Source organism: Humulus lupulus, chromosome 1 (assembly GCF_963169125.1).
Source record: "Humulus lupulus chromosome 1, drHumLupu1.1, whole genome shotgun sequence".
Classification (NCBI taxonomy): Eukaryota; Viridiplantae; Streptophyta; class Magnoliopsida; order Rosales; family Cannabaceae; genus Humulus; species Humulus lupulus.
Window position 1 is genome coordinate 157,713,625 of NC_084793.1, and position 23,708 is coordinate 157,737,332.

At 40.2% G+C, this 23,708-nt stretch overlaps 2 protein-coding genes and 1 pseudogene across 7 annotated transcripts; 1 reads left to right on the top strand and 2 right to left on the bottom strand.

Moving 5' to 3' along the window:
• Positions 1-292: 292 nt before the first annotated feature.
• LOC133799573 (protein kinase STUNTED-like) lies at positions 293-3,984 on the top strand. The gene is made up of 10 exons (XM_062237577.1): positions 293-596; positions 683-765; positions 899-1,124; positions 1,260-1,961; positions 2,084-2,332; positions 2,456-2,619; positions 2,706-2,782; positions 2,861-3,008; positions 3,118-3,270; positions 3,365-3,984. Exons 1-10 carry the CDS (start codon positions 431-433, stop codon positions 3,605-3,607), a joined length of 2,211 nt encoding a protein of 736 aa, XP_062093561.1. The 5' UTR covers positions 293-430; the 3' UTR covers positions 3,608-3,984.
• Positions 3,985-4,018: 34 nt separating this feature from the next.
• Positions 4,019-6,036, bottom strand: LOC133799599 (inosine triphosphate pyrophosphatase-like; annotated as a pseudogene).
• Positions 4,019-23,062, bottom strand: LOC133799581 (uncharacterized). 6 transcript variants are annotated; one of them, XR_009876424.1, is made up of 10 exons: positions 22,458-23,062; positions 22,260-22,376; positions 22,003-22,085; positions 20,556-20,986; positions 9,612-9,775; positions 9,093-9,178; positions 7,487-7,617; positions 6,727-7,032; positions 5,359-6,262; positions 4,019-5,065 (listed from the first exon to the last, which is right to left on the bottom strand). XR_009876424.1 is itself a non-coding variant. In XM_062237598.1 (9 exons), exons 1-9 carry the CDS (start codon positions 22,788-22,790, stop codon positions 6,075-6,077), a joined length of 1,836 nt encoding a protein of 611 aa, XP_062093582.1. In that variant the 5' UTR covers positions 22,791-23,062; the 3' UTR covers positions 4,019-6,074. The 6 variants fall into 6 exon arrangements, 2 of the variants coding, with proteins under 2 accessions (XP_062093582.1, XP_062093570.1); XR_009876423.1 differs by having other exon boundaries at positions 4,019-5,074; XR_009876426.1 differs by having other exon boundaries at positions 5,167-6,262.
• Positions 23,063-23,708: the final 646 nt, after the last annotated feature.

Genomic DNA, 23,708 nt, shown 5'->3' on the forward strand with positions numbered 1-23,708 from the left:
AAATGAAAAATGCTATGTACAACTAAAACCATATCTTAGCTTCTTAGTTTAAGGAGCCAATGGAAGTAAGAATTGTAAAATCATCTAAACGGAATAATCCTACTACGACAATAATAATGGCAACTATTAAACGAAATAGTAAAATAAAATAAAAACAAAAAAAGAGATCTGTGGACTGTGAGCGTGGACGGTAACGTTAACAGCAACGTTACAATCAGAGAGTGACCCCACACAGCCATAGCCATAGCCATAGCCAGCCACCATTTCTTTTCCTCTCTTTCTCTCTTCTCAAACCCCACACTTACAGGTTCAGCCTTCTTCTTTCTTTCTGCTGAGTTCTCTCAGCCTCCCTTCCTTTTCCGATTCCCCATTTTATTTTCGGTCTAAATTTCCCCGACCGGAACCTCCTCCTTCTCGTCGTGGCATCACCATGGTCTTCGACCATTCATTCGGCCAACCCGAAGCCGGAAAAAGAACGGTCTTGGTGGGAGTCAAGCTGGACTCCCGGAGCCGGGAGTTGCTCACCTGGGCTCTCGTCAAAGTGGCTTTGCCTGGAGACCAAGTTATTGCTGTTCATGTCCTGGACGCCATTAGTGGTCTTCTCTCTCTCTCTCTTCATGGTATTCGTTTATTGAGTCTGTATTTTGTTGTTTAATGAATGTATTTTTGTTTAACTTTTCAGAGGGTCCGTCCTCTTTGCTCTCTTTGGTGAAAACATTCGATTCTGTGCTCTCCGTCTACGAAGGTTTCTGCAATTTGAAGCAGGTTTTTGTCTATCGCTTTTCACATTTTTCAGTTTTGGTCTGCTAAAAATTATGGGAGAGAGAATGGACAGTGTTCTTTTCTCAGAAGCCAAACGAGGCTCCTTTTGATTTCTTCTTCTGAAAATTGTGAGTAGGTTGATCTGAAGCTTAAACTATGTAGAGGCAAATCAGTCCGGAAAGTTCTTGTAAGAGAGGCGACATCGTACCCTTCAGCCATAGTTGTGGTTGGTATATCCAAAACCCATCACAGAATTCTTTCTTCGGCTTCAGTCGCCAAGCACTGTGCTGCAAAACTCTCCAGATGTTTCACTGTTTTCGCCGTTGATAATGGCAAAGTTATCTTTAAGAGGGAAGCTACTGGTAAGAAAGCAGATTACAATTCATGGTCTTACCGAATTTCTTTAGTCTTTTTTTTTTCTTCAGTGTGAAATTGGATATTAATGTTTGAATTATGGTCATATATTTTTGTTCATTTTCATTGTGTTTTTTCAACAGAATCTGATCAGTCTAATGGTAGTGAGAACTATGTTGGTCTACTTCAAAAATCACTTACCATGAATGTAAAGGTACTGGATGAGGGAGAGACGTATAAATATAAATGTCATCATCGTATACGAAAATCCTGTTCCAAGTGTAGAAACAAAACCCAGAAGAGGGATTGTGTTAGCTGTACCACAGTGACAGTGTTGCCGGAGAATTCCACAACCCATTTAGATTTAGAGGACAATTTGTCCAATAGTGACTCTGAGGATAATTCATTGGCCTTGGTACCAATTCAGGCACACCTGGCTCCTTCTAATTCTTTGGTGATTCGAGATTCACAATGCTTGAAACCTGGATGGGCATTGCTCCGTCGTATGTTTTTACCAAAGCGGCAATTCATTGAGAAATCTGTTAAAAAAACGTCTGTGTTACAGTGGATATTGAGACTACCGAGTTGGCATTGTTCAGCAGTAGTTTATCCAGATCAGAAGCAAAGCATTATGTGTCATCAGGATGAGGATCATTGCTCTAATCTTGGTGGAGATAGTGGAGCTATTGTGCCATTTGGCTATAGTATCAGCTCGCCTCTTTTACCCAACAGTGGCTTAGATAGCTTTCCTAAAGAATTGTTGAATTTACATGAAAAGTACTCAGCTACGTGCAGATTATTTAGTTTCCAGGAACTTTTGCAGGCAACATCGAACTTCATCCCAGGTTTGTTTTTGTTCTTACTTTGAATGCTCTGGTTTTAAGGTTATGTTGAAGTTTGAACTGGTTAATTTGTTTTGTTTTTTATGTTCTTGGTGATGAATTTTGAATTTTGATTTTGATTTCAGAGAATATGGTAGGCAGAGGTGGCAGCAGTAGTGTTTATAGAGGATGTCTCTCTGATGGAAAGGAATTGGCAGTCAAAATGTTGAAGCCATCAGAAGATGTGATAAAAGAATTTGTTCAGGAAATTGATATTATTACGGCTCTAAATCACAAGAACATAATCTCCTTATTTGGTTTCTGTTTTGAGGATGTAAATTTACTCTTGGTCTATGATTTTCTTTCAAGAGGAAGCCTGGAAGAGAACCTTCATGGTATAATAATTACTTTCTGTTTTAGATTAAACAAAGAAATCTTTTCTTTTCTTTTTGTCTTTCCTTGGCTTTTGCTTTTCTTTTTTCTTTGAACTCATCATGGCGAATGGTTTCTTTATCAAGGTCCTAAGAAGGATGGAAAAGCATTTGGTTGGCAAGAGAGATATTATGTGGCTGTAGGCGTAGCTGAGGCATTGGAATATTTGCACAATGATTGTAAGGAACCTGTGATTCACAGGGATGTTAAGTCCTCAAATATCCTTCTCTCCGATGATTTTGAACCACAGGTTGGTATGCTGTATTTAATCTTTTCACCTTTACTCTGTCATTTGAAGGACTTCCGTTTATCATCTAAATGGAATGTATTTGTCAGCTCTCAGACTTTGGACTTGCTAGTTGGGCTTCAGCTTCGTCGCATATTACTTGCACAGACGTAGCAGGAACTTTTGGGTGTGTAGTTTCATCCTATCCTTCCCAGATGGGTCCCAAGATAATTCTTAAATTTATAATTATTGTTTTATGTGGCAGCTACTTGGCTCCAGAGTACTTCATGCATGGCAAAGTGAGTGACAAAATTGATGTCTATGCTTTTGGTGTAGTGCTCCTTGAGCTTCTTTCTGGTAGAAGGCCAATCAACAGTGAATACCCTAAGGGGCAGGAAAGCCTTGTAATGTGGGTAAGTTTGCAGCGTTAAATCTTGGGGGTCATGGAAATATTTGCTTCTTTGATCGGTCAAAGCTTTCCTTATTACTAGATAATGCTATTTATTTTCTGTGACTCTCCAGGCAAGGCCAATATTAAAGAGTGGGAAGGTTTCCCAACTTCTAGATCCAGACCTTGGCTGTAGTGACTCTGACCAGAAAAAGATTGAGCTAATGGTTATGGCTGCTACTCTTTGCATTAGACGAGTGCCTAGATTACGGCCTCAGATCAGTGTTGTAAGTTTTCTTCTTCTGAAAGTTGCATTACCTCTTAATTCGGTTAGTTTTGTTCTAAATGCATTAGTTGTTGGTCTTTTTTCTTCTCCTAAAGGTTTTGAAGCTCCTCCAAGGTGACGAGGAAGTCACAAAATGGGCAAGGCAACAAGTGAGTGGCGCAGAAGATCAAGAAGAGGCCATAGACGGAGAGCCACTTCCCACTAACATTCAATCCCATCTAAATTTGGCATTGCTAGACATGGAGGATGACTCTCTTTCTGTTAGCAGCGGCGAGCAAGGCATCTCACTGGAGGATTATTTGAGAGGGAGATGGAGCCGTTCATCAAGCTTCGACTAACAAAAAATTTGTTTGCGATGGGGAAAGGTTTTTGGTAAATTCAAAATTTTTGTGTATATTCAATTATTGTACGTACGTGGTCATTTCGGCAAATGGCAATGGCTTCTGGTTAGTCTGTCTGTATCAATTGTAAACATAAACAAAGCTGGGTCTTGGAAGAGAGGTCGATGGAAATGCTTTTGCCCCCCTCCTTGACTTGTGTGGCAATGAGAAATTTTATGGATTTTGGCAACGCAAAAAGTAGAGGTATGGTTTTGAACAAATCAACGCGTCACCTTTCTCAAGTTATAAGTCCAGCATCAGCGTTTAAAATGTATTATTGTATGTGACGGTAAAAGTGCCTTATCCTACTTTCTACTTGAATATGCTTTAAGTTATAGGTCAATTTGTTATTATTTGAAACATATACCAAGATCAACTTTCATGTAAATAAAATTCTATACGTATGGTCGACGACCATACAATGAAATAATAGTAACATCATACAATAAAGACCAGACATATTGGTCAAGTAAGTACTTGGACTGTTAATATTTTCTCTACTTTAGGGAATTGAGTGCCTTTTCGGACTTGAGCTGGGTTACCTCTCTCATATGAAAAGAACCTTCTTTGGGGAACTTATCCGACAAAGATACTAACAATAATTATTTTAATTTTAGAAATCTTTGATCATCGGAACTCGATTATGAAAACCGAAAATCATCACTCAAACAGAGAAGCAAAGCAGATCAAAAAAACAAATCTGTTACCACCACTCGGCCAGAACCTTCTCGACTCCAGCACAAATCTGACCCTTAAGTTGCCAATCAGCAGACTTGTTGTCATAAATGATGGACTGTAGCACCCAGTTACGACTGATGATATCACCACCATGATAACTTGGGCAACAAGGTCATTTCCAAGCAAGAAGAGCCTTCAGTCAGCAGCAGTTTGGTGACAAGAAAAAAGTGCGCAAAAATACAGGAATACCCGAAAAATCATGGACCACACACACTAACCAAGTCTTTGGGGATAGATCTAACCCAAGCAAGCGAGAAAGAATGACATCAGGTTATTGGAAATGGAATAGCACTGCATCAGTGATTCTGTGAAAATTCATGAGCTCAAAAATATGGACCATTCTTTTATGTTCATGTCACAGGATCTCGGGAACCACTGATACAAATTTGGTCGAGATGGATGGTAGGAATCCAATCAGGAAACAAGCTAGATTGGAGAGAATCAGCGAGTTCATACGAGCTTAATAAGTGCAACCATTTACTAATGCTTTAACATCTCCACAAATTAAAATTTCCCACCTTGCAAGTTGCAAGTCCACAGCAGATGACAGTCGCCTCCCCACCACAAACTGGGCAAGACGTATCCTCCATAACAAAAGAAGTTGACACAGAGATATGAACGAAAGTGAATCAGAAACTGCGACTGCATGCCACCATAATAACTTGCCTTCTGAAAACCCTGTAGGCACTATTAATTAACAGTGTAGTATTCATCAAAAGACTGCTATCCATACTGGGAAACATTAAAAATAGTTTGAGAAGTTTAATCCAATAAAAGACCTGGTAAACTTTATCTACATCCCACTCAGAGAATAGTCATCATTTATTATTCTGCTCTCTCAAAAAAAAAAACCTGTATAAAAATAAAAACATTCTTTCCTTCTTTCCTTGTCCACATTTTGTATACCAAAGCAGGTTAAAAAGTTAAATAATCAACTAAATTGTCTTCTTGCATTTCAGAAATATCATTACCTGAGAGGTAGAGCTTGCAACTATTTTGAGGCAGTTAAAGGGTGTTGGACCATTCAGAAAGTGGTGTCAGTCAGAAATATGTATCCAGCTTCTGCTGAATGAGACTTCACTGATGCAAGTGCTTTGGACCGGTAAGATATTTTGTTCTTTTCTTCATTTGGCCTTTCAGCATAACTTTGCTCGTAACCATCAGGGTGGAAAATAGAATCCATCTAAAATCAGTTGGTCCACTCAGCGGAACAATCTTACAGAGTTTCACCCAGAAATGTAATAGGTTCAGCTCTGGGTCCAAGGGAAAATAAAAAAGTAACACGCACAGCATAAACTGATTTATCCTCATATGCCATCAACAAATTGTTGAGACTTGCCTGACCAATCATTTCCTAGAACCACTTGATGTACAAACCAGGAAGACCCTAAAGGGCATTGAAGCCGAGGCAATTATCTTCAACCGGCACTGGCCCATTCACCTAAATGGCAGCCAAACGAGCCTTTTCTTTGGAGATGTCTTCTGGCATGCCTTGCAACTCAGTTAGATCAAGCTTGAAGAACTGAAAGGGAATGGTGTTTGCCCAAAATGGCATCAACTTCTTCGAGCTTCTTGGCGTTTCCCATCACGAAGGTCACTGGCTGTGAGAGGAACAAACCACCACCCAATCCTCCGCCAAACACCGCCATTTATCCCGCCTTCTTTTTTGCTGCTCTTTACACTTCTATCATTTATTATTCTGTTCAAAGCTTGAATAGACCCCAGTGGACTTACTTATGTGCAATTTCAGGATAAAGAGAAAATCTATTTCATTTTTCTCCTCCAAACAAGAATAAGCATCCACTACATAAGCAAACCTGGGTCCAAACATGTGAGAAGCACTTGCTGCTTTATAAGTTAGGAGCTCCAAATCAACTGTAGCAAAGTGAAATTAAAGTGAACAAAGAATATTGTAAACTGTCAGTAAGGAATGGCCACGTAGAAGAATCTACACCATTGAGATGTATTCACGCAAAAAACAGTGTCTAGTGTAACAGATAAAACAGATTCAGTTGATGTAAATGCAAATGATTAATTACTCTGTCCCTAAACTATAGCAAAAGTTGGACTTTTTGTTTCATATTGGCCCTATACAATTGTTTCCCATGTCCAAAGATATTCATTCTGACAAAATTACAAGACTCGCTGGTCTTTAAACTTTGAGAAAAGCTCCATTTTAATCCCTTTTCCATCAAAGATTAAATAGAAATAGTTAAAATGAGTAGCTCAAACATTTTTAGCAAGTTTAATGAACACTGCTATCCCAAAATATATTAGAATTGCAGCATTTATTATAAAAACGTTAAAAACTCCATTGGTTATTGTCAAAACAAAGTTACCTGCTGCAATCTCCGATGCAAGCATATTTGTGCTAAAGTGACGTGTCATCCACCATCTGCATCGAAGCCTCCAATTCTTTTGAGATTTACCCTCCATAAATAATTTGGGAATCTTATTAAAAGAAACTGAGCAGCATTGTTTAACCCCGCTGCCATTTTCATTAAGACACACTGACATCTGGTCTTCTTCATGTTGTGAAAGTTTCAAGAAACATGAAGCAAACTCTCTCCATGTATTGTGGTCTGCATATGTAGCATCGAGATGACAAGCTATCATCTCCAACAAAGATTCAGAACTATACTCCCCTGCATAATATTAGAAGAAAACAATTACTAAAAATATAATTCCAAGATTACAATTTGTTACTCAACTGAAACATACATAAAAATAACTCTCGATGCTGTTAGGACCCAAATAATTTCACACAACACAGAGAACACTGTCAGACCAATGAACACATAATAGAAGAGTATGGCAAATAAAATCCCTCTGTATGTAACAATACCGCTGTATTAAGGGGCCATTTAGTATAATTTCTTTCTAAAAATTACATCCTGCTAAGGCCTTTTCACAGGTTTAAAATAGAAATTCTTGTGAGTAGAAGTATAAAATTGAACTCCTTTAGTGTTTCCTAGTGATAACCTCGTTTTTGCCTTATCAATAACATCAAAGAAAACTTATTAAGAGAATTGAGTTCACCAATTGCTTGCAAAGACAACTAGAACATGTAGAGGAGTAAGTTTCAGAAAGATGGAGTACCATTTCGATGCATCATAACAAGCTTCACCAGTGAATCACAAGAAGTAGGATCCTTCTTTAAGATGTCTTCAAAACAGGAAGAAATATTCATGCTGTTATATTCAAAATGCTCCATGAGGGTAGCTCTTAATCTGCATAACATATAACCATTCCTGCTTTAAAATTATAAGTCTTCAGTAGCAACAAGCAAAGCATTTATTGACAAAAAAGCATCTGCTCACAAAAATATCGTCATCATGTTGAGTAAAGTCAATAGCTAGTTATAATAAATATAATATGTTAAAACAAATGATCACATTCACAATGTTGCAAAATGTTATCTTTTCATCCAACTTTTGGAATTCTAAAAACTATTAGTTGGCACAAAACCATCAGAAGACAATAAAGTAACTTGTACTAAATTTTGACAACATAGGTGTACTAAACCTCAAGCTTGTATTAATTCGAGAAGAATTACAAGAACAAAGTAGGAAAAAGATCCTACAGGAAAAAACAGAACAAAATTACGAGAGGTTATGCCAATCTCTACTACAATCAGAGAAGGGTACATTTTTAAACTCCCCCAACATTAACCAGCAAAATTGCCACCCAAAACTTGATTCTATCCCAAAGACCAAAACCCTATTACAGCCACAAATGCCAATCACACGTTAGCATAGAAAACGAGAATTCTTTGAATTCCTTGTCCTTGAATATCCAAATAGCCACCCAATGTTTAACCTTATTCCACGGCTACCATATTCTCTTCTATATCATTGAATAGTACAACTATTCAATTAGTGAAATGCAATTTTCCTCTCTTCTTAAAAAGCCCATTCTAAAATCCATTTCTACTTTACTGTTGCCATGTTGAAACAAAACTTACTAGAGATCAGACAGACCTAGACCTATTAACATGGAGATGACATTTTCACCCTCCGTACTGTTTTCAAACTTTTTAGCTTTACAATTTATTTCACTGTACAAAAATTTTATATGTACTCGTGGTAAAACAGAACCTTCATAATCTTAGCAATAATTCTAAACCCGCAACCACCTCAATAATTGCAATTTTAGTTCCCAACAGCTACAATTTTCACTAACATTACTGCAATTAATCTAGCCTGTCAATCCTCTAGTATGAGCAATTATTTTACATGTTACCCACCTTGAAGAAACTCCCAAAGCAAAAGAAATTCAATTCATTTGGAAAATTCCTCTACTTTTTGGCAACCATACTCAGTTAATATACCACGAAGACAGTACTGATTATAAATTACAGCAGAATATGTCAAGCTTATTTAGGGTCTCTTCAACAACATTATTGCAATCAACCTAACAAGTCAATCCACTGGAGAATAATCTATCACTATTGTGTGTGATACCACATTGAATAATCTCACAAGCAAAGAAAATTAATTAATTTTTCACTACGATTACATTTGGCAACCATACACAACTATAATAAGACTTGACTCATATATTAATAAAAAACACTTGAGGGAGTTGCTAACAAGAATCAAATGAAAAAATAGAGCAAAAATGAGTTTCATAACTTGCATAAACCCTTCTTCCAAGCTCAAAGGAAGCAACCATATACAAAAACATATGAGAACAAAATGAATACCGCATAGGTAGTGTTGAGTTCGAATTACAGCAGAATTTGTTGAGCTCATTTAAGGCCTCATCAACTTGACCTCCGACCAGTAACAGCTGTTACAGAAAGAAGCATTAAAACAAATTACTCCAGTCATCATGTTTGTTTTGTTCTCATTTCTTTAAAAAAATATATTTTACACAAAGGGGAATTGTATTTTTCCTTTGTCTATAGTATGCATCACAAATAAATTTGGGTGCACTAATATAAAAGAAACAAAAACAAAAACGGAGAACATTTCTGAATCCTACCAGTAATTATAGGGTGCAAGACTCAGGAACATCTACAAGCCTATTGGGACAATTTTTTAAACTTAACCGGTATGTTTTTCTTCTCTATGGGAAAGTTATCAGAGTACCACAAGCAAATCATAAAAGCACGTGAAATCACTACAATTATTTATTTTACAGGATTTCTTAGATTGACTTGAAAAACACGTAGCAAAATAGTGTGGAGATACATGTCGGTTTTTTTAAAATGAATTTGCACCTGTATTAAGGGAAGTAAGGCCGCCAAAACTGGTGGGGTTGAGCACAGAGCATGTCTTAAGTACTTCACTGCCTCCTTGTAATAGTCATTAAGCATTTCCTTATGCACGCAATTCTCAGTAGATTGCAACAACTTTACAGGTAACAATACCGAATTCAAGCCTTCTGGAAATACAAAATAATTTCAGAACCTATCTTGATACATATATTTCTTTTTAAATCAAAACCTGCCTGTTCAATATATCATAAACTGTTGACAGATAAGAAAAAATCAAAGAGAATCAAATCTCACGATTTGGTTCAAGCTGTAAATTAATAGTCTTTTCCTTATTTAGATGATTTGTAGCTATATTGGTGATTTGGTGATTATTTTTTAATTAAGAGATTTATGTGTAAAAATTGTATAAATAGGGATGTACTCACCGTTTGTAATGAAAGAAAAACTAGAAATAAAATTTCTCCTACAAAATTCTATATGGTATCAGAGTCGTACAACTCTCTCTTCCTCTTCTCCGATCGGGTTCCATTATCCCTGTCTAGTCTGACTATTTTTTTAGGGTTCCGACAACATCTCCAACTCCAGACGGCTTCTGCAACTCCAGGAGACATCTTCGGCAAGCTCCAGTCCGACGTAATCCTCTGCCCAGGCCTTCACTTTGCCATCTTGCACGCCAGCGTGGCCCTCGGTCTTGTCCGACACTCTGCTCGTCGCCCTCCAATCTCGATCAAACCCTTGCAAGCCCTGCAAGCCTCGGTCACACAAACAGACAACCTTTTTTTACAGCCCAAACTATCAACCCTTTGATAGCTTCATCCCAACGTGCTGTAAAAAAAAGGTTTGGGCTGTAAAAAAAAAGTCATCATAACAAGCAGCGAAGAGATCTCCTCCCAAACTAGTAGACCTAACCCAATTCCAGCCCAAACTCAGGCCCAAAGTCCGTCATTTAGTTCTATGGGCTCCATTTACCGTCATAATATCAGCTCTCTCCACATCACATCCTACAAACTTGATGGTAGGAATTATCTACAATGGGCACAGTCAGTAAAGTTGGTCATCTGTGGGTGTGGAAAACTTGGGTACCTCACTAGTGACCTTCCTGCCCCTCCTCTGACTGACTCCACTTACAAGGTATGGTAGGCTGAGAATTCTACTATCCTTGCATGGCTTATTAATTCAATGGATCCAAAAATCAATCACAAGTATTTATTTTTTAAAACTGCTAAGGAGGTTTGGGATGGTTTGGGATGCTGCTAAGAAGATGTACTCTGACCTTGGGAATGCCTCTCAGATTTTTGAGATTCGTACTAAACTCACAAGAAATCAAGGAAGGTACTCACACTGTAACTCAATATCTCTCCGACTTACAAGACCTGTGATAGGAACTCAACTTGTATTTGGATACTACTTCTTTATGTGATGCCTGCACCGCACTCCAGCACCAACAATTAGAAAAGGAGCAGGTCTTTGAATTCCTTACTGGGTTGAGCAATAATCTTGATGAAGTTCAGGGTCGTTTAGTCAGTCGTTCTCCATTTCCTGACACTAAAGAAGCTTTCTCTGAGATCCAACGTGAAGAAGCACGTCGTCGTGTCATGCTCAACACTCCAGAATTGCCTGTCGTTGAAAGCTATGCTCCTGTCTCAAAATATGGTCCACCACTATTTGGCAGATCCAATCCTAACCCTCGACCTAATCGTAAGGGGAAACAACCTTGGTGTGATCACGTTTAACGTCGTGGCCACACTTGCTCCACTTGTTGGGAAATTCATATTAAACCACCAAACTGGACTCCTCGTCGCCAAACTCACAAAAAGGCCTATCAAACTCAGACTGCGGATGGTACCAATGCTAGCACTCCTGCTGCCCCTTCGTTCATTCAGGAACAACTTGAACAATTATACACGCTCTTTAATCAATCCTCCATGAAACCCAAGTCTGGTCCCGAGTCTCATAGTGCATCTGTTGCACATTCTATTAATTCTTCTTCCGCTTTTCAAACACCATGGATCATCGATTCTGACGCAACTAATCACATGACAGGTTTAGTTCATTTGTTTGATTCCTATTGTCCCTGCTATACTATCTCTAGTGTTAAGATTGCAGATGGAACTCACTCACCTATTGCAAGAATTGACACCATAAAATTGTCTTCTGATTTACTTCTTAAATCAATATTTCATGTTCCTTCATTAAAATGCAATTTAATCTTTGTTCAGAAATTGACATCTGATAATCAGTGCTAGGATTCGTGACGAACTTTATTTCTTTCAACATCCGCCTAAAGAGCAGCCTCCTTTACATTGTTTGGCTTCAAGTTCTATGTCTAATTCTGTTTTTGATTCAAATTCTCGAACAATTATGTTATAGCATTGTCGACTTGGACACCCAAGTTTTTTATATTTACAACACTTGTTTCAGTCTTTGATTATCAATAAAAAGGTTGTTGATTTTCAATGTAATATTTGCTAAATTGCTAAACATACTCGTGTTTTGTTTCCTCGCAAACTATATACACATTCTAGCCCTTTTTCTCTTGTTCATAGTGACTTGTGGGGTCAATCAAAGGTCACTGCCGCCTTTGGTAAGTGTTGGTTTATCACCTTCATTGATGATCATACGCGAATCACTTGGGTTTATCTACTTAGGCACAAATCAGAAACTTGTCAAGTTTTCTAAAATTTCCATAAAATGATCCACACAGTACCAAACGTCTCTATCCGGACACTTCATATCGATAATGGAACTGAATATCTCAATTCCACCCTTGTTCCCTATCTTCTACAGAATAGGATTGTTCATCAGAGTTCATGTGTAGATACTCCACAACAATATGGAGTTACTGAAAGAAAAAATCACCATCTCTTAGAAGTAGCTCGTGCCATTATGTTCAATATGCATGTTCCAAAATATCTTTCGAGTGACGCCGTCCTTAATGCAACTTATCTCATTAATCGCCTTCCCAGTAGGCCCCTTCAGTTCAAAACACCATACTCCATTTTTCGATCTCTCTACCCTCACTTCCACCAATACCCTCCCAGTCAAAGTTTTTGGCTGCACTGCCTTTGTCCACGTACACTCCCAACACCGGAGTAAATTAGATCCTCGAGCCATAAAAACAGTTTTCCTAGGATATTTCCCTGCACAGAAGGGCAACCGTTGTTACTGTCCTCTCACCAAGAAATCCTACACCTCCAAGGATGTCACTTTTTTCGAAAATTCTCCTTATTTCACTCCCACCTTGCTTCAGGGGGAGCACATCCATCACGAGCAAGAAACTCAGTGGTCTTGGGGTTTAGAATTACCCCTAGACACTTCATTCCCTTCAGAGCTAGAAATCACTCCTGCTTCTCAGGATCATCCATCGGGCCCTGCTTCGCAAGATCATCCATCTTCTCCTGCTTCTCAATATCAAAACATGCAGAAGAAATATGAGTATATAGCAGAAGAGAAAGAAATAAACAAGTAACAAATCCTCATCACAGTCAAAAGTCCGATCCGGAGGTAGAACCACTTCCCTCAGATGATCCAGGTAAACTTCCCTCAAACACTCCTTCAGATCTAGATATTCCTATTGCATTAAGGAAATGAACTAGATCTTGTACCCAACACCCGATTTCAAAATTTAACTCCTATGCCAAATTATCATCTCTTTTTAGAGTTTTTACCTTTAGTCTATTAGATGTTGTGATTCACAGGAGCATCAATGAAGCTCTTGGTACTCCTCAATGGAAGGCGGCAGTTCTTGAAGAGATAAAAGCACTTGAGCAGAATGGAACTTGGAAACTAATGGAGTTACCACTTAACAAGAAAGTAATAAGGTGCAAATGGGTATTCACAATCAAATGCAATGTAAATGGATCTATTGAAAGGTACAAAGTACGGTTAGTTGCCAAGGGTTTTACTCAAACCTACGGAATTGGCTACATTGAAACCTTCGCCCCAATCGCCAAACTCAATACTATTAGAGTGTTGCTCTCGCTAGCTGTCAACCTGGATTGGGAGTTGCATCAACTTGACATAAAAAATGCATTCTTGAATGGAGAACTGGAAGAATAAGTGTGCATGAGTCAAACTCCAGGTTTTGAAGAATCTCCCACTACAACCAGAGTTTGCAAGCTAATCAAATCACTCTACGGTTTAAAACAATCTCCCCAAGCATGGTTCAATCAGCTCTTGAAAGTAGTCAAGGGACTCGGATACATGCAAGGCCAAACAGACCATACCCTCTTCATCAAACACTCATGTTCAGGAAAAATGTCAATACTAATCGTGTATGTTGATGATATCATTGTCACTGGCAACCATACTCGAGAGATGATTCTGAACAAAGAAATGTTGGCAACAGAATTGAAGTCAAGGATCTTGGTGCACTCAGGTATTTTCTAGGAATGGAATTTGTGAGGAGCAAAAGAGGGATTTCTGTATCTTAAAGAAAATACACTCTTGATCTCTTAAATGAAACAAGAATGCTTGGCAGTAAACCCAGCAAAACTCTAGTCGAGCCCAGGGACAAGAAATAAATGTTTGAAGGAAGCAATTGACAAAGGAAGATACCAACAACTAGTAGGGAAGTTTATCTACCTCGCATACCAGACCTGATATTGCCTTTGCAGTAAGTCTGGTCAGTCAATATATGCATGATCCATATCAAGGACATCTCAATGCAGTATACAGAATTCTTAGGTATCTCAAGCAAACACCAGGAAAATGTTTTTTCTTCAGAAAGGCAACCGAAAGGAAGGTTGAAGTATTTACAGATGCAGATTGGGCTGGGTCAGTTGATGATAGAAAGTCTACATCTGGGTATTGCACAATTGTATGGGGAAATGTAGTGACATGGCGAAGTAAAAAAACAAACAGTTGTTGCAAGAAGTAACGCAGAAACCGATTATAGAGTCATGGCCCTGATACACCCCGGCCACCTGCTCAGGGGTTAGAAGCAGTAAAACAGAACACAGAGAGAAAGGTAGAATAAGAAGTAGTAGTAGAGCTGTTATTGAATTAAACCAAATGGTCAAACACCAAATACACTCCCCTCAGGAATTCGAGAGCCTGGGACTCTCCAGATGCAGAAAGTAACAACTAATTTAAGCATATCCATTACAAACCCATACACAGACACTAATAACACTAACAAACAGCCAGCTCTACAATTTACCCAATTACCCTTGGTTACATAATAAGGTCTACAACCTGCTTCACTTGACCATTCCCTTTTTTACCTCTCCTAGCATAGGTGAATCGTATCTTGGGCCTATCATTACCACCCCCCCCCCCCCCCCCCCAATATCTTTAACCTGTCCTCAAGGTCAAAGGAAGAGAATTGGGCTCGAATGGTGTCCAATCGTTCCCAGTGGCTTCAAAAGAGGGCAGGTCCTTCCATTTGATAAGCACTTCAAGGTGTTGTCCCGTATCGTAAGTGCAGCGACATACCTCTAACATGTCTGTCGGTTCCACGATTAACTCCAGATCAGCGGTTAAAGTTGGAGGCAATGTGGGGGAAGAGTGAGCTGAACCCACAGCCGCCCGCAATTGGGATACATGAAACACTGGATGCACGGCAAAAGAGGCAGGGAGATCCAAGCGATAGGCCACCATGCCAAGGCGGCTGAGGACTTTGAAGGGGCCATAATAACGAGCAGCCAACTTCTCGTTCTTGCGGAGAGCCAATGATTTCTGATGATAAGGTCTGAGTTTGACAAACCGAGTCACCCACCTGAAATTCTATGTGCCGACGAGAGGAATCAGCGGTATCCTTCATGCGCTGCTGGCCTCGCAAGAGGTGCAACTTCAAATTATCACAGAAGGCATCCCGCTCTTCCAGCCGTTGATCCACGGCTAGCACAGCTGTAGTACCGGGTGAATGATGGACCAAGGTGGGGGGGTCGCGGCCATACAACACTCTGAACGAGGTGCAGCCCAAACTGGAGTGAAATGTAGTGTTGTACCAGTATTCCACCCATGCCAACCACTTGGCCCACACACGTGGCCTGTCAGACGCAAAGCAGCGAAGGTAAGTCTCCAAGCAACGGTTGACCACCTCCGATTGATCATCCGTTTGTGGGTGGTAGGCGGTGCTATGCCTCAACTCCGTACCTTGTAAACGAAATAGTTCTGCCCAAAAATGACTGAGGAATACTCGGTCCCGATCAGAAATAGTAGTACGTGGCACCCCATGTAACTTAACCACATGTTGGAGAAATGCCTCAGCCACTATCCGAGCATTGAAGGGATGTTTGAGGGGAATAAAATGATTGTATTTGCTAAGCCTGTTAACCACCACCAAAATGGTATCAACCCCGTTAGACTTAGGCAACCCTTCAATGAAATCCATGGTCAAATCCTCCCATACTTGCACCGGAAGAGACAAGGGTTGTAGGAGTCCCGCTGGTGACATGGCCAGGTGTTTGTTCCGCTGACACACCTCACAGTTTCGCACAAACTCACTCACCGCCCGCTTCATGCCCTTCCAAAACACGTCTCCATGCAAGCGCTGATACGTGCGAGACTCGCTCGAATGGCCCCCAATGATAGTCTCTCAAGAAATGAGGAATAAGAGACGAGGTTGCAGCTAGAACCACTCTACCATTGTACACAAGCTTCCCATGGCTAACAGCAAAACCCGGAATGTCTTTGCCAGCCTCCAAGTCGGTCATAACCCGAGAAAGGAAGGGATCCTGACCCACTTCATGGGCAACAATGTCCCAATCCATCCAAGATGTGCTAGTGAGCACCGAACACCCCACAGCTGCCATCGGTCCCACTCTAGATAGCGCATCGGCTGCGCGATTCCCCTCCCCGGGGCGGCACTGAATCTCAAAGTCGTACCCAAGGAGCTTAACCAGCCACTTCTTGTTATCAGAGGTAACGAGACGCTGTTCCAGCAAGAACTTGAGACTTTTCTGGTCAGTTCGCACCACAAAACGTCTGCCTAACAAATACAGTCTCCATTTGAGGACGGCGAGGACGATGGCCATGAGTTCCTTTTCGTAAATCGACTTGAGTTGGGCACGAGGTTTCAACACCTGGCTGAAATACGCTAGAGGTCGACCCTCCTGCATTAGAACAGCGCCAATCCCAAAGCCCGATGCATCAGTTTCAACCACAAAGGTCTTGGAGAAGTCCGGGAGAGTTAAGACGGGAACCGTGGTCATAGCCCTTTTGAGGGCCTCAAAAGCAGCAGTGGCTGCCTCTGTCCACCCAAACTGATCTTTCTTGAGTTGGTCCGTGAGGGGCTGAGCAATGGCCCCATAGCCCGCCACAAACTTCCGATAATAACCTATAAGTCCCAAAAAACTGCGGAGCTCCTTAATCGACGTGGGCAACAGCCAAGCTACAATGGCTTGGACCTTGGAATCGTCCACAGCCACTCCCTCACCCAAAATGATATGGCCCAAGTATTCCAACTTGCGCTGGGCAAAGCAACATTTCTTCAAGTTAGCATACAGCCAGTGGGTAGACAAAGTATGGAGGACCGTCGCAAGATGCTGCTCATGGGTGGTATCGTCCGGGCTGTAAACGAGAATATCATCAAAGAAAACCAACACGAAGCGGCGAAGGAAAGGCTTGAACACTGCGTTCATCAAGGACTGGAATGTGGCAAGGCGTTGGTAAGGCCAAACGGCATGACCAAGAACTCGTAATGACCCTCATGGGTCCGAAAAGCAATCTTGTGAACGTCCGTTGCGCGGACACGAATCTGATGGTACCCCAATCGCAAGTCTAACTTCGAAAACACCTGGGCCCCATGGAGCTCATCAAGCAACTCGTCAATGACCGGAATGGGAAACTTGTCGAGGACAGTCTCCCGGTTGAGTGCCCGATAATCCAAGCGATGCCAACATATCCCCAACTAACTGTTCAATCTCGTCTTTCTGAATCTGTGCATAACGGTAAAGTCGAACACTCACTGAAGGGGCACCCGCACGCGAAGGAATAGCATGGTCGTGGCTGCGGGGAGGTGGTAACGCTGTAGGGACTTCAAAGACCGACTGGAATGTATGCAGAAGATCAGCCAAGGAATCTGAAATAGGGGGTGTCACGGGGTCCACTACGGCGGAGCCCAACTCCATCCAAACGCCCTGGCGTTCATGCTGAAGTAACCGCAGCATAGATTTCAGCGAAACACGAGTGCGATGCAACGAAGGGTCACCAAGAAGAGTAATAGACTTACCACTGACATTGAGCTTCATAATATGATCTTTCCAATGGTGATAAGTGCCCCCTAATGTCTCCAACCACTGTATTCCCAAGATGACATTCGTGCTGCCCAGCGGCAATGGTAAGAAGTCATCCAAAATTTCCAACTCCTGCAACACGAGAGGCACACTGCGACAAACGCCCTCCCCTTTGATTGCCTGCCCCGTACCCATTTGAACGCCATAAGCTTCAGTAGAAGAGATGGGAAGAGACAACCAAGAGGCCAAGTCTGACGAGATGAAGTTATGGGTAGTGTCGTTGTCGATGAGAACCACCACCTCGTGGTCTTGGATGCTACCCAACAACTTCATTGTCTTTGGAGAAGTTAAACCCACCACAGAATTAAGGGAGACTTCCACCAACTGGGCTTCAGGCGAGGGGGTCGTGGGAGGCAAGCCCAATGACTCGTCGATGGGGTCGTCCTCACAGTCCGAGTCCTCCTCTTGGATGAGAATAATCTGCAGCTCAGGGAATTGACACTCATGGCCCCGATGCCATTTACCATCACACTTGAAGCAAACCCCGCGGGCCTTTTTTTCCTTAATTTCTGCCTTGGTCAAGCGACGGTAAGCAATAGAAGGGTTGGCCGGAGAAGAAGACTTAGAAGACGAGGAGGAAAACATTCCCCGCAGGCCAGCAACCTGCAGTGTGCCCAGTGGACGAGTTGGACCTGTTTTGGAAGGGACAGCCCGATGGGCCCGCACGAGGGCTTGATTAGCCTCAATGGCCTCAGCCAATTCCATAGTCTTCACCAGCCCAGTGGGTTCCAAAAGTCGAAGTGGGCCCTTGGATGTCCATCTTCAACCCCTTCACAAAAGTGGACTCAAGAATGGAGTCTGATACGGACCCCAGCGAGGCAGCCAACCGCTCAAATTGGCGGCGATATTCCTGCACCGTCGACACTTGCTGGAGACTGAAGAAACGATCGAACACCGTGCCCTCGTGAGCTGGACGAAATCGTCGAAGGAGCAGAGCCTTCAATTCGTCCCACGAAGTGATGGGGTGGCAAAGGTGCTCCCAACGGAACCAGGAAAGCGCTGCACCCTCCAAACACAATATCGCCGCCTCAAGTTGCTCGACCGGCGTCAAACGCTGTAACCCAAAGTAACGATCAGCTCTGTACGTCCACTCATCGAGATCAGCACCGGAGTAAACAGGTAGTTCGAACTTCCGGGCACGGAAGTCATGGCGACGACCTTCAACGCCCTCACGCATCGCACTACCGCTGCTCTGCGCGGACCCCGAGGACGGAGGAGCCTCCCCCGGACCCCTGGGACCAGGGCTCAAACCGCGATTGGCCAATTCGGACGCAATGAAGGCCCGACCCTTCAACACCAAATCCAACTTCTCGGTGATGACAGCCAAATCATGAGTATGGGACTGAACCGTGTCTTTCAAAGCACCTACCTCACTTTCAACGGAATCGACGCGAGTGTCCATCCGAGTTACCGACATTCACAGGAGCAGAGAGCTCTGATACCAATTGATACACCCCGACCACCTGCTCAGGAACACAGAGAGAAAGGTAGAAGGAGTAGAGCCGTTATTGAATTAAACCAAATGGTCAAACACCAAATACACTCCCCTCAGGAATTCGAGAGCCTGGGACTCTCCAGATGCAGAAAGTAACAACTAATTTCAGCATATCCATTACAAACCCATACACAGACACTAATAACACTAACAAACAGCCAACTCTACAATTTACCCAATTACCCTTGGTTACACAATAAGGTCTACAACTACTACACTTGACCATTCCCTTTTTTACCTCTCCTAACATAGGTGAATCGTATCTCGGGCCTATTAGGCCCATGAAGTATGCAAAGCAATATGGATCAAACACCTATTAGAAGAATTGAAGATTGAATATGAAGCTCCCATTCAGCTCTACTATGATAATCAATCCACCATCAGTATTACACATATCCCTATACATCAGGACAAAACTAAACACGTCGAAGTGGATCGTCACTTTATCAAAGAAAAGATCGATGGAGGCACTATCAGCATCAAGTATGTACAGACAGATCAACAGGTGGCTGATATCCTCACAAAAGGGTTATCCAAACGAGTCTTTGATTTTCTAGTAAACAAGCTTGGACTCATCAATATTTACTGTCCAGCTTTAGGGGGAGAGTGTTGACAAATAAGAAAAAATCAAAGAGAATCAAATCTCACGATTTGGTTCAAGCTGTAAATTAATAGTTTTTTCCTTATTTAGATGATTTGTAGCTATATTGGTGATTATTTTGTAATTGAGATATTTATGTGTAAAAATTGTATAAATGGGGATGTACTAACCGTTTGTAATGACGGAAAAAGTAGAAATAAAATTTCTCCTACAAAATTCTATATAAACTAATAATAGACAAGCAAAGCTAATAGAATCCATATAGTAAAAAAAGATAGGAATTTACTATAAAACAATTACAGCTTTTAGTAGTTTAAAAAAATGATTTTAACCAACTTGACATTATATATAAGTAGTGCAGTTATATTCATCAACAATGTACCATGCAACGCCAAATTTTAGGGTTTAATCTTCTTTTACTTTTCCTGCCTTTGAATTAAAAACTAGATTGTTATTAATTGGGCAAAAATTATTAAAAATGGAAACAGAGAACAAGAAATCCAGTGACACAAGGACAATAAAAATAGGAAGGAAAAGAAAAACCACTTGAAAAAAGGGAAAAAAATTAAATGCTTTAAGAAACAAAACCCACAAGAAAATTAAGTACCCACCAAGAGCAGAAAAAGTGGAAGTTATCTGATCACCATGACAAGATTCTAAAGCCTCACTTCCTGTATTGTCAGCAGAATTTGCATAGAAGCCCTGGGGCTGAAAGTTCTGTGGAAGAGTTTCTATCTGTACACTATCAACTCCAACAGAGCTTTCTGTCTGTAAGCCCTTATCCAAATCAATATGTATTCTTTTATCATTCTTGATAGAGGAGTTTGAATCACATTGAAAGTCTGTACCAGATTGATTAGAATCAGCTCTATCCCACCCTTCTGTGAAAGCAGGTTTATTTGTATGGCCAGGGGAATAAACCTGGTCAGAATCTTTGAACAACACTTCTTTTGGAATAGTAGAGTACCATAATTGGTAGAATGTCAATCCTACAATCATATTTGAAACTGGCTCTTTACCAAAATCATTTTCTTGCATGAGCCTGAAAAGGACCACAAAAGCGACAAATCTTACACTATTTCCATTTGATGTATCATTAAAGACTTTGAATATGCAGAATCGAACATAAAGAAAAGGATAAAACAATGTCAACATATAACAGGTTGAAAAACTAAATGTCACTTATTCGTCAACAAAATATATTGCAAATTTCGATTACAAGCAGTCAATCATTCCTAATACCTTACCCACCAACATGAATATTGGAAATAACATAACTGAAGATACTAAGCATGCGTACATTATATAGTTGCACCCCATGTCTAATAATAGTTCCTTATTATTTGATTAGTCTTTGCACTAGCAGCTTGTTTAATACTATTTAAAATTGAGCCAGTATAATTGGTTTGCTAGTCATGAAGGTATGGTCAAGGTTATCTATAATGTTGTCCATCATTATGCATCTTACTTCTCAGAAATGATTGTAAATGTTAACTAATTTTTACATAGAATTTGGAGAAAATGTTCGAGAAAGCAAGAGGAAAATACTATAACAGGATAGAGGAAAGAACTGATAAATAAAGCATAGCTTTGTAAAAGCTTATGAAGGATGCCAATTGCCAAAAATAAAATGTCAGTGCTACTAAAATTAAGCAGTCCAGAGACACAAAAGATTTGAAATTGGCTTGTGTGCATTTTTATTATAATAATGATAAAAACAACATTATTGAAACTAGAGACAAAAGAATACCAGGAAAGAAAATAAAGAAACCAAATTGGAAAACAACAGTTATTGAATACAAACACGAGGTTCTCGTATCTGCATGTCTCACTTCATATAATTGATGGTAACAGGATATGATACGAGTTGTTCAAGTCTATCTCACTGAGTAGATAAGTAACCACGAGTCCTTTGTAAAATAAGTATTAGCATCATGCATAACAATAGTATTATTGAGACAGAAAAAAATTATTCATGCATAAGATACTATAACATGCTATGCTAGTTGCTTCAACATCAAGGAGAGCTACAAACTATAAGAGGAATGAAAACCATACCATAACGCAGCCTGATGAGCATCGTCAATATTCCCTTGTGTAAGACAAAAAACGATAAACTCTATATGAACCAGGTATGGATTCTGCACAAAAGATAAAATTTGCATTGGTGAACAACACTAAACGCCACACAAAATCATAGGAAATGCACGTATGATTGTTTAGATTGAAACCCTTTATACAGCTTGATAAGAATATCCAAATTCAAACATATTCCCATGAACAGTGTAAATATAAAGAGGAAGAAGCGAACATACTTCAACATGCTTTCCTTTCATGGTCGCAGTTTTTCTAATCCAAATGTCATAAATGTTCTTGACCCTTGTCCCGTTATTAGAATCAGTTCCTAAAAGCTCAACAATCTCCATTAACGCCTGTCAATAGAAATGAAAAGCTACATTTAATTATATTTTTATTAATAGGAAAAAATAAAGCAACATTCATAAGATTCATACAGTGTACTTGAAGCGGTTGTTGGGCAGAGACTTGTCTTTGCAAGTCCCTTTCAACAAGAGACTAAGGACGCCAGTAGCTTGAGTCCATTGGTGGTGGGTCATGAGCTTTGAGAAAAGGTAGCTCAACCTATCACGGTTTTCTCTCCTGAAGGTCTTGGAACCCAGGCCAAGAGCATATGAGGGTTTGGTGAGGGACAAAATGGCTCGTTTAGAAAGGCTGAAGGGGGTATTGTCCAGTATCATTGCTGAAGTAGTAGTAGACTTTCTCTTCTTCGGGTTCTTGTGTGGTTTAAAGGAACTAGGGCAGCCATGTTCCTCCTTTTCTTCCATCATCGCCAATAATTTTTCTTTGGAGACTAGTTGCTTTCATCATACATCTGACATCTGAGAACAAAGCTACTATTTACTATATATTTATACATCCATTGATGAGTAATTGAAGAAAGAAACCAAGAGATGAGCACTAGTATTATTTAGGGATGGATATGAGCGTCAAAGATCTCAGAGCAGAAAAAGTTATAGAATAAAGAGGAAGAAGAAGAAGAAGAAGCTCATACGACGACCACGTTGTTTCCATGGGAGGGAGGCAGGGGTATTGAGTTATATATAACCTTCTTCACCGAAAAGTTTAACAATATAACCCTCTTGTGATTCAAATATATATATAATGTTTTTATTAATTATTTTTTTACAATTTTAGTAATAAAATTACTAATATATCCCCACTGTAAAACTTAATATTAATAGGGAAATTTCACTTTTAATACTTAATGATGCCTAATATTACCAAAACATCTCAACACTAATAATATTTTCAATTTGATGCTAAACATTTCTCTCATACCCAAAATACCCCTCCCATTATATCAAAAAATTCTAAAACTTTCTCTTCCTCTCTCTTCCCTCTCTCTCCCCCTCTCTCTCTCTCTCATTCTCACAAAATCATCATAAAACCTACAAATTTGTATAATTTTCTTGTCAAAATCATTGTTAGCCATCTCCATTGTCTCTGTGAAGTCGTTAATATCAAAGGCAACATCTATTTTGAGAGTTTTTGGAGGAGAAAAACCATGGGTAATAAGATTGTACATTTTATGTGTTTGGTATTATTTTATATTTTTTTGGCTATTTTGAACAGATCTGAGCCTATATTGGTGTGTTTTTTGGGATTTTTAGAGAGATTCCGCGATCTGCGTTTTTCTGCAACTTTTTTGCTCGATAGGAGCTCGATAACGGTTCGATATGAGATCG

Bases quoted from the DNA above. Each gene is read 5' to 3' on its own strand.
- LOC133799573 (XM_062237577.1), top strand. From the start codon at position 431: ATGGTCTTCGACCATTCATTCGGCCAACCCGAAGCCGGAAAAAGAACG. The intron at 1,125-1,259 runs GTAAGAAAGCAG...TTTTTTCAACAG, and splicing joins CTTTAAGAGGGAAGCTACTG to AATCTGATCAGTCTAATGGT. The intron at 2,783-2,860 runs GTGTGTAGTTTC...TTTATGTGGCAG, and splicing joins GACGTAGCAGGAACTTTTGG to CTACTTGGCTCCAGAGTACT.
- LOC133799581 (XM_062237586.1), bottom strand. From the start codon at position 22,790: ATGATGGAAGAAAAGGAGGAACATGGCTGCCCTAGTTCCTTTAAACCA. The intron at 7,033-7,486 runs GTACTCCATCTT...AATATTATGCAG, and splicing joins TGTTATGATGCATCGAAATG to GGGAGTATAGTTCTGAATCT. The intron at 6,263-6,726 runs GTAACTTTGTTT...ACTTTGCTACAG, and splicing joins TGCATCGGAGATTGCAGCAG to TTGATTTGGAGCTCCTAACT.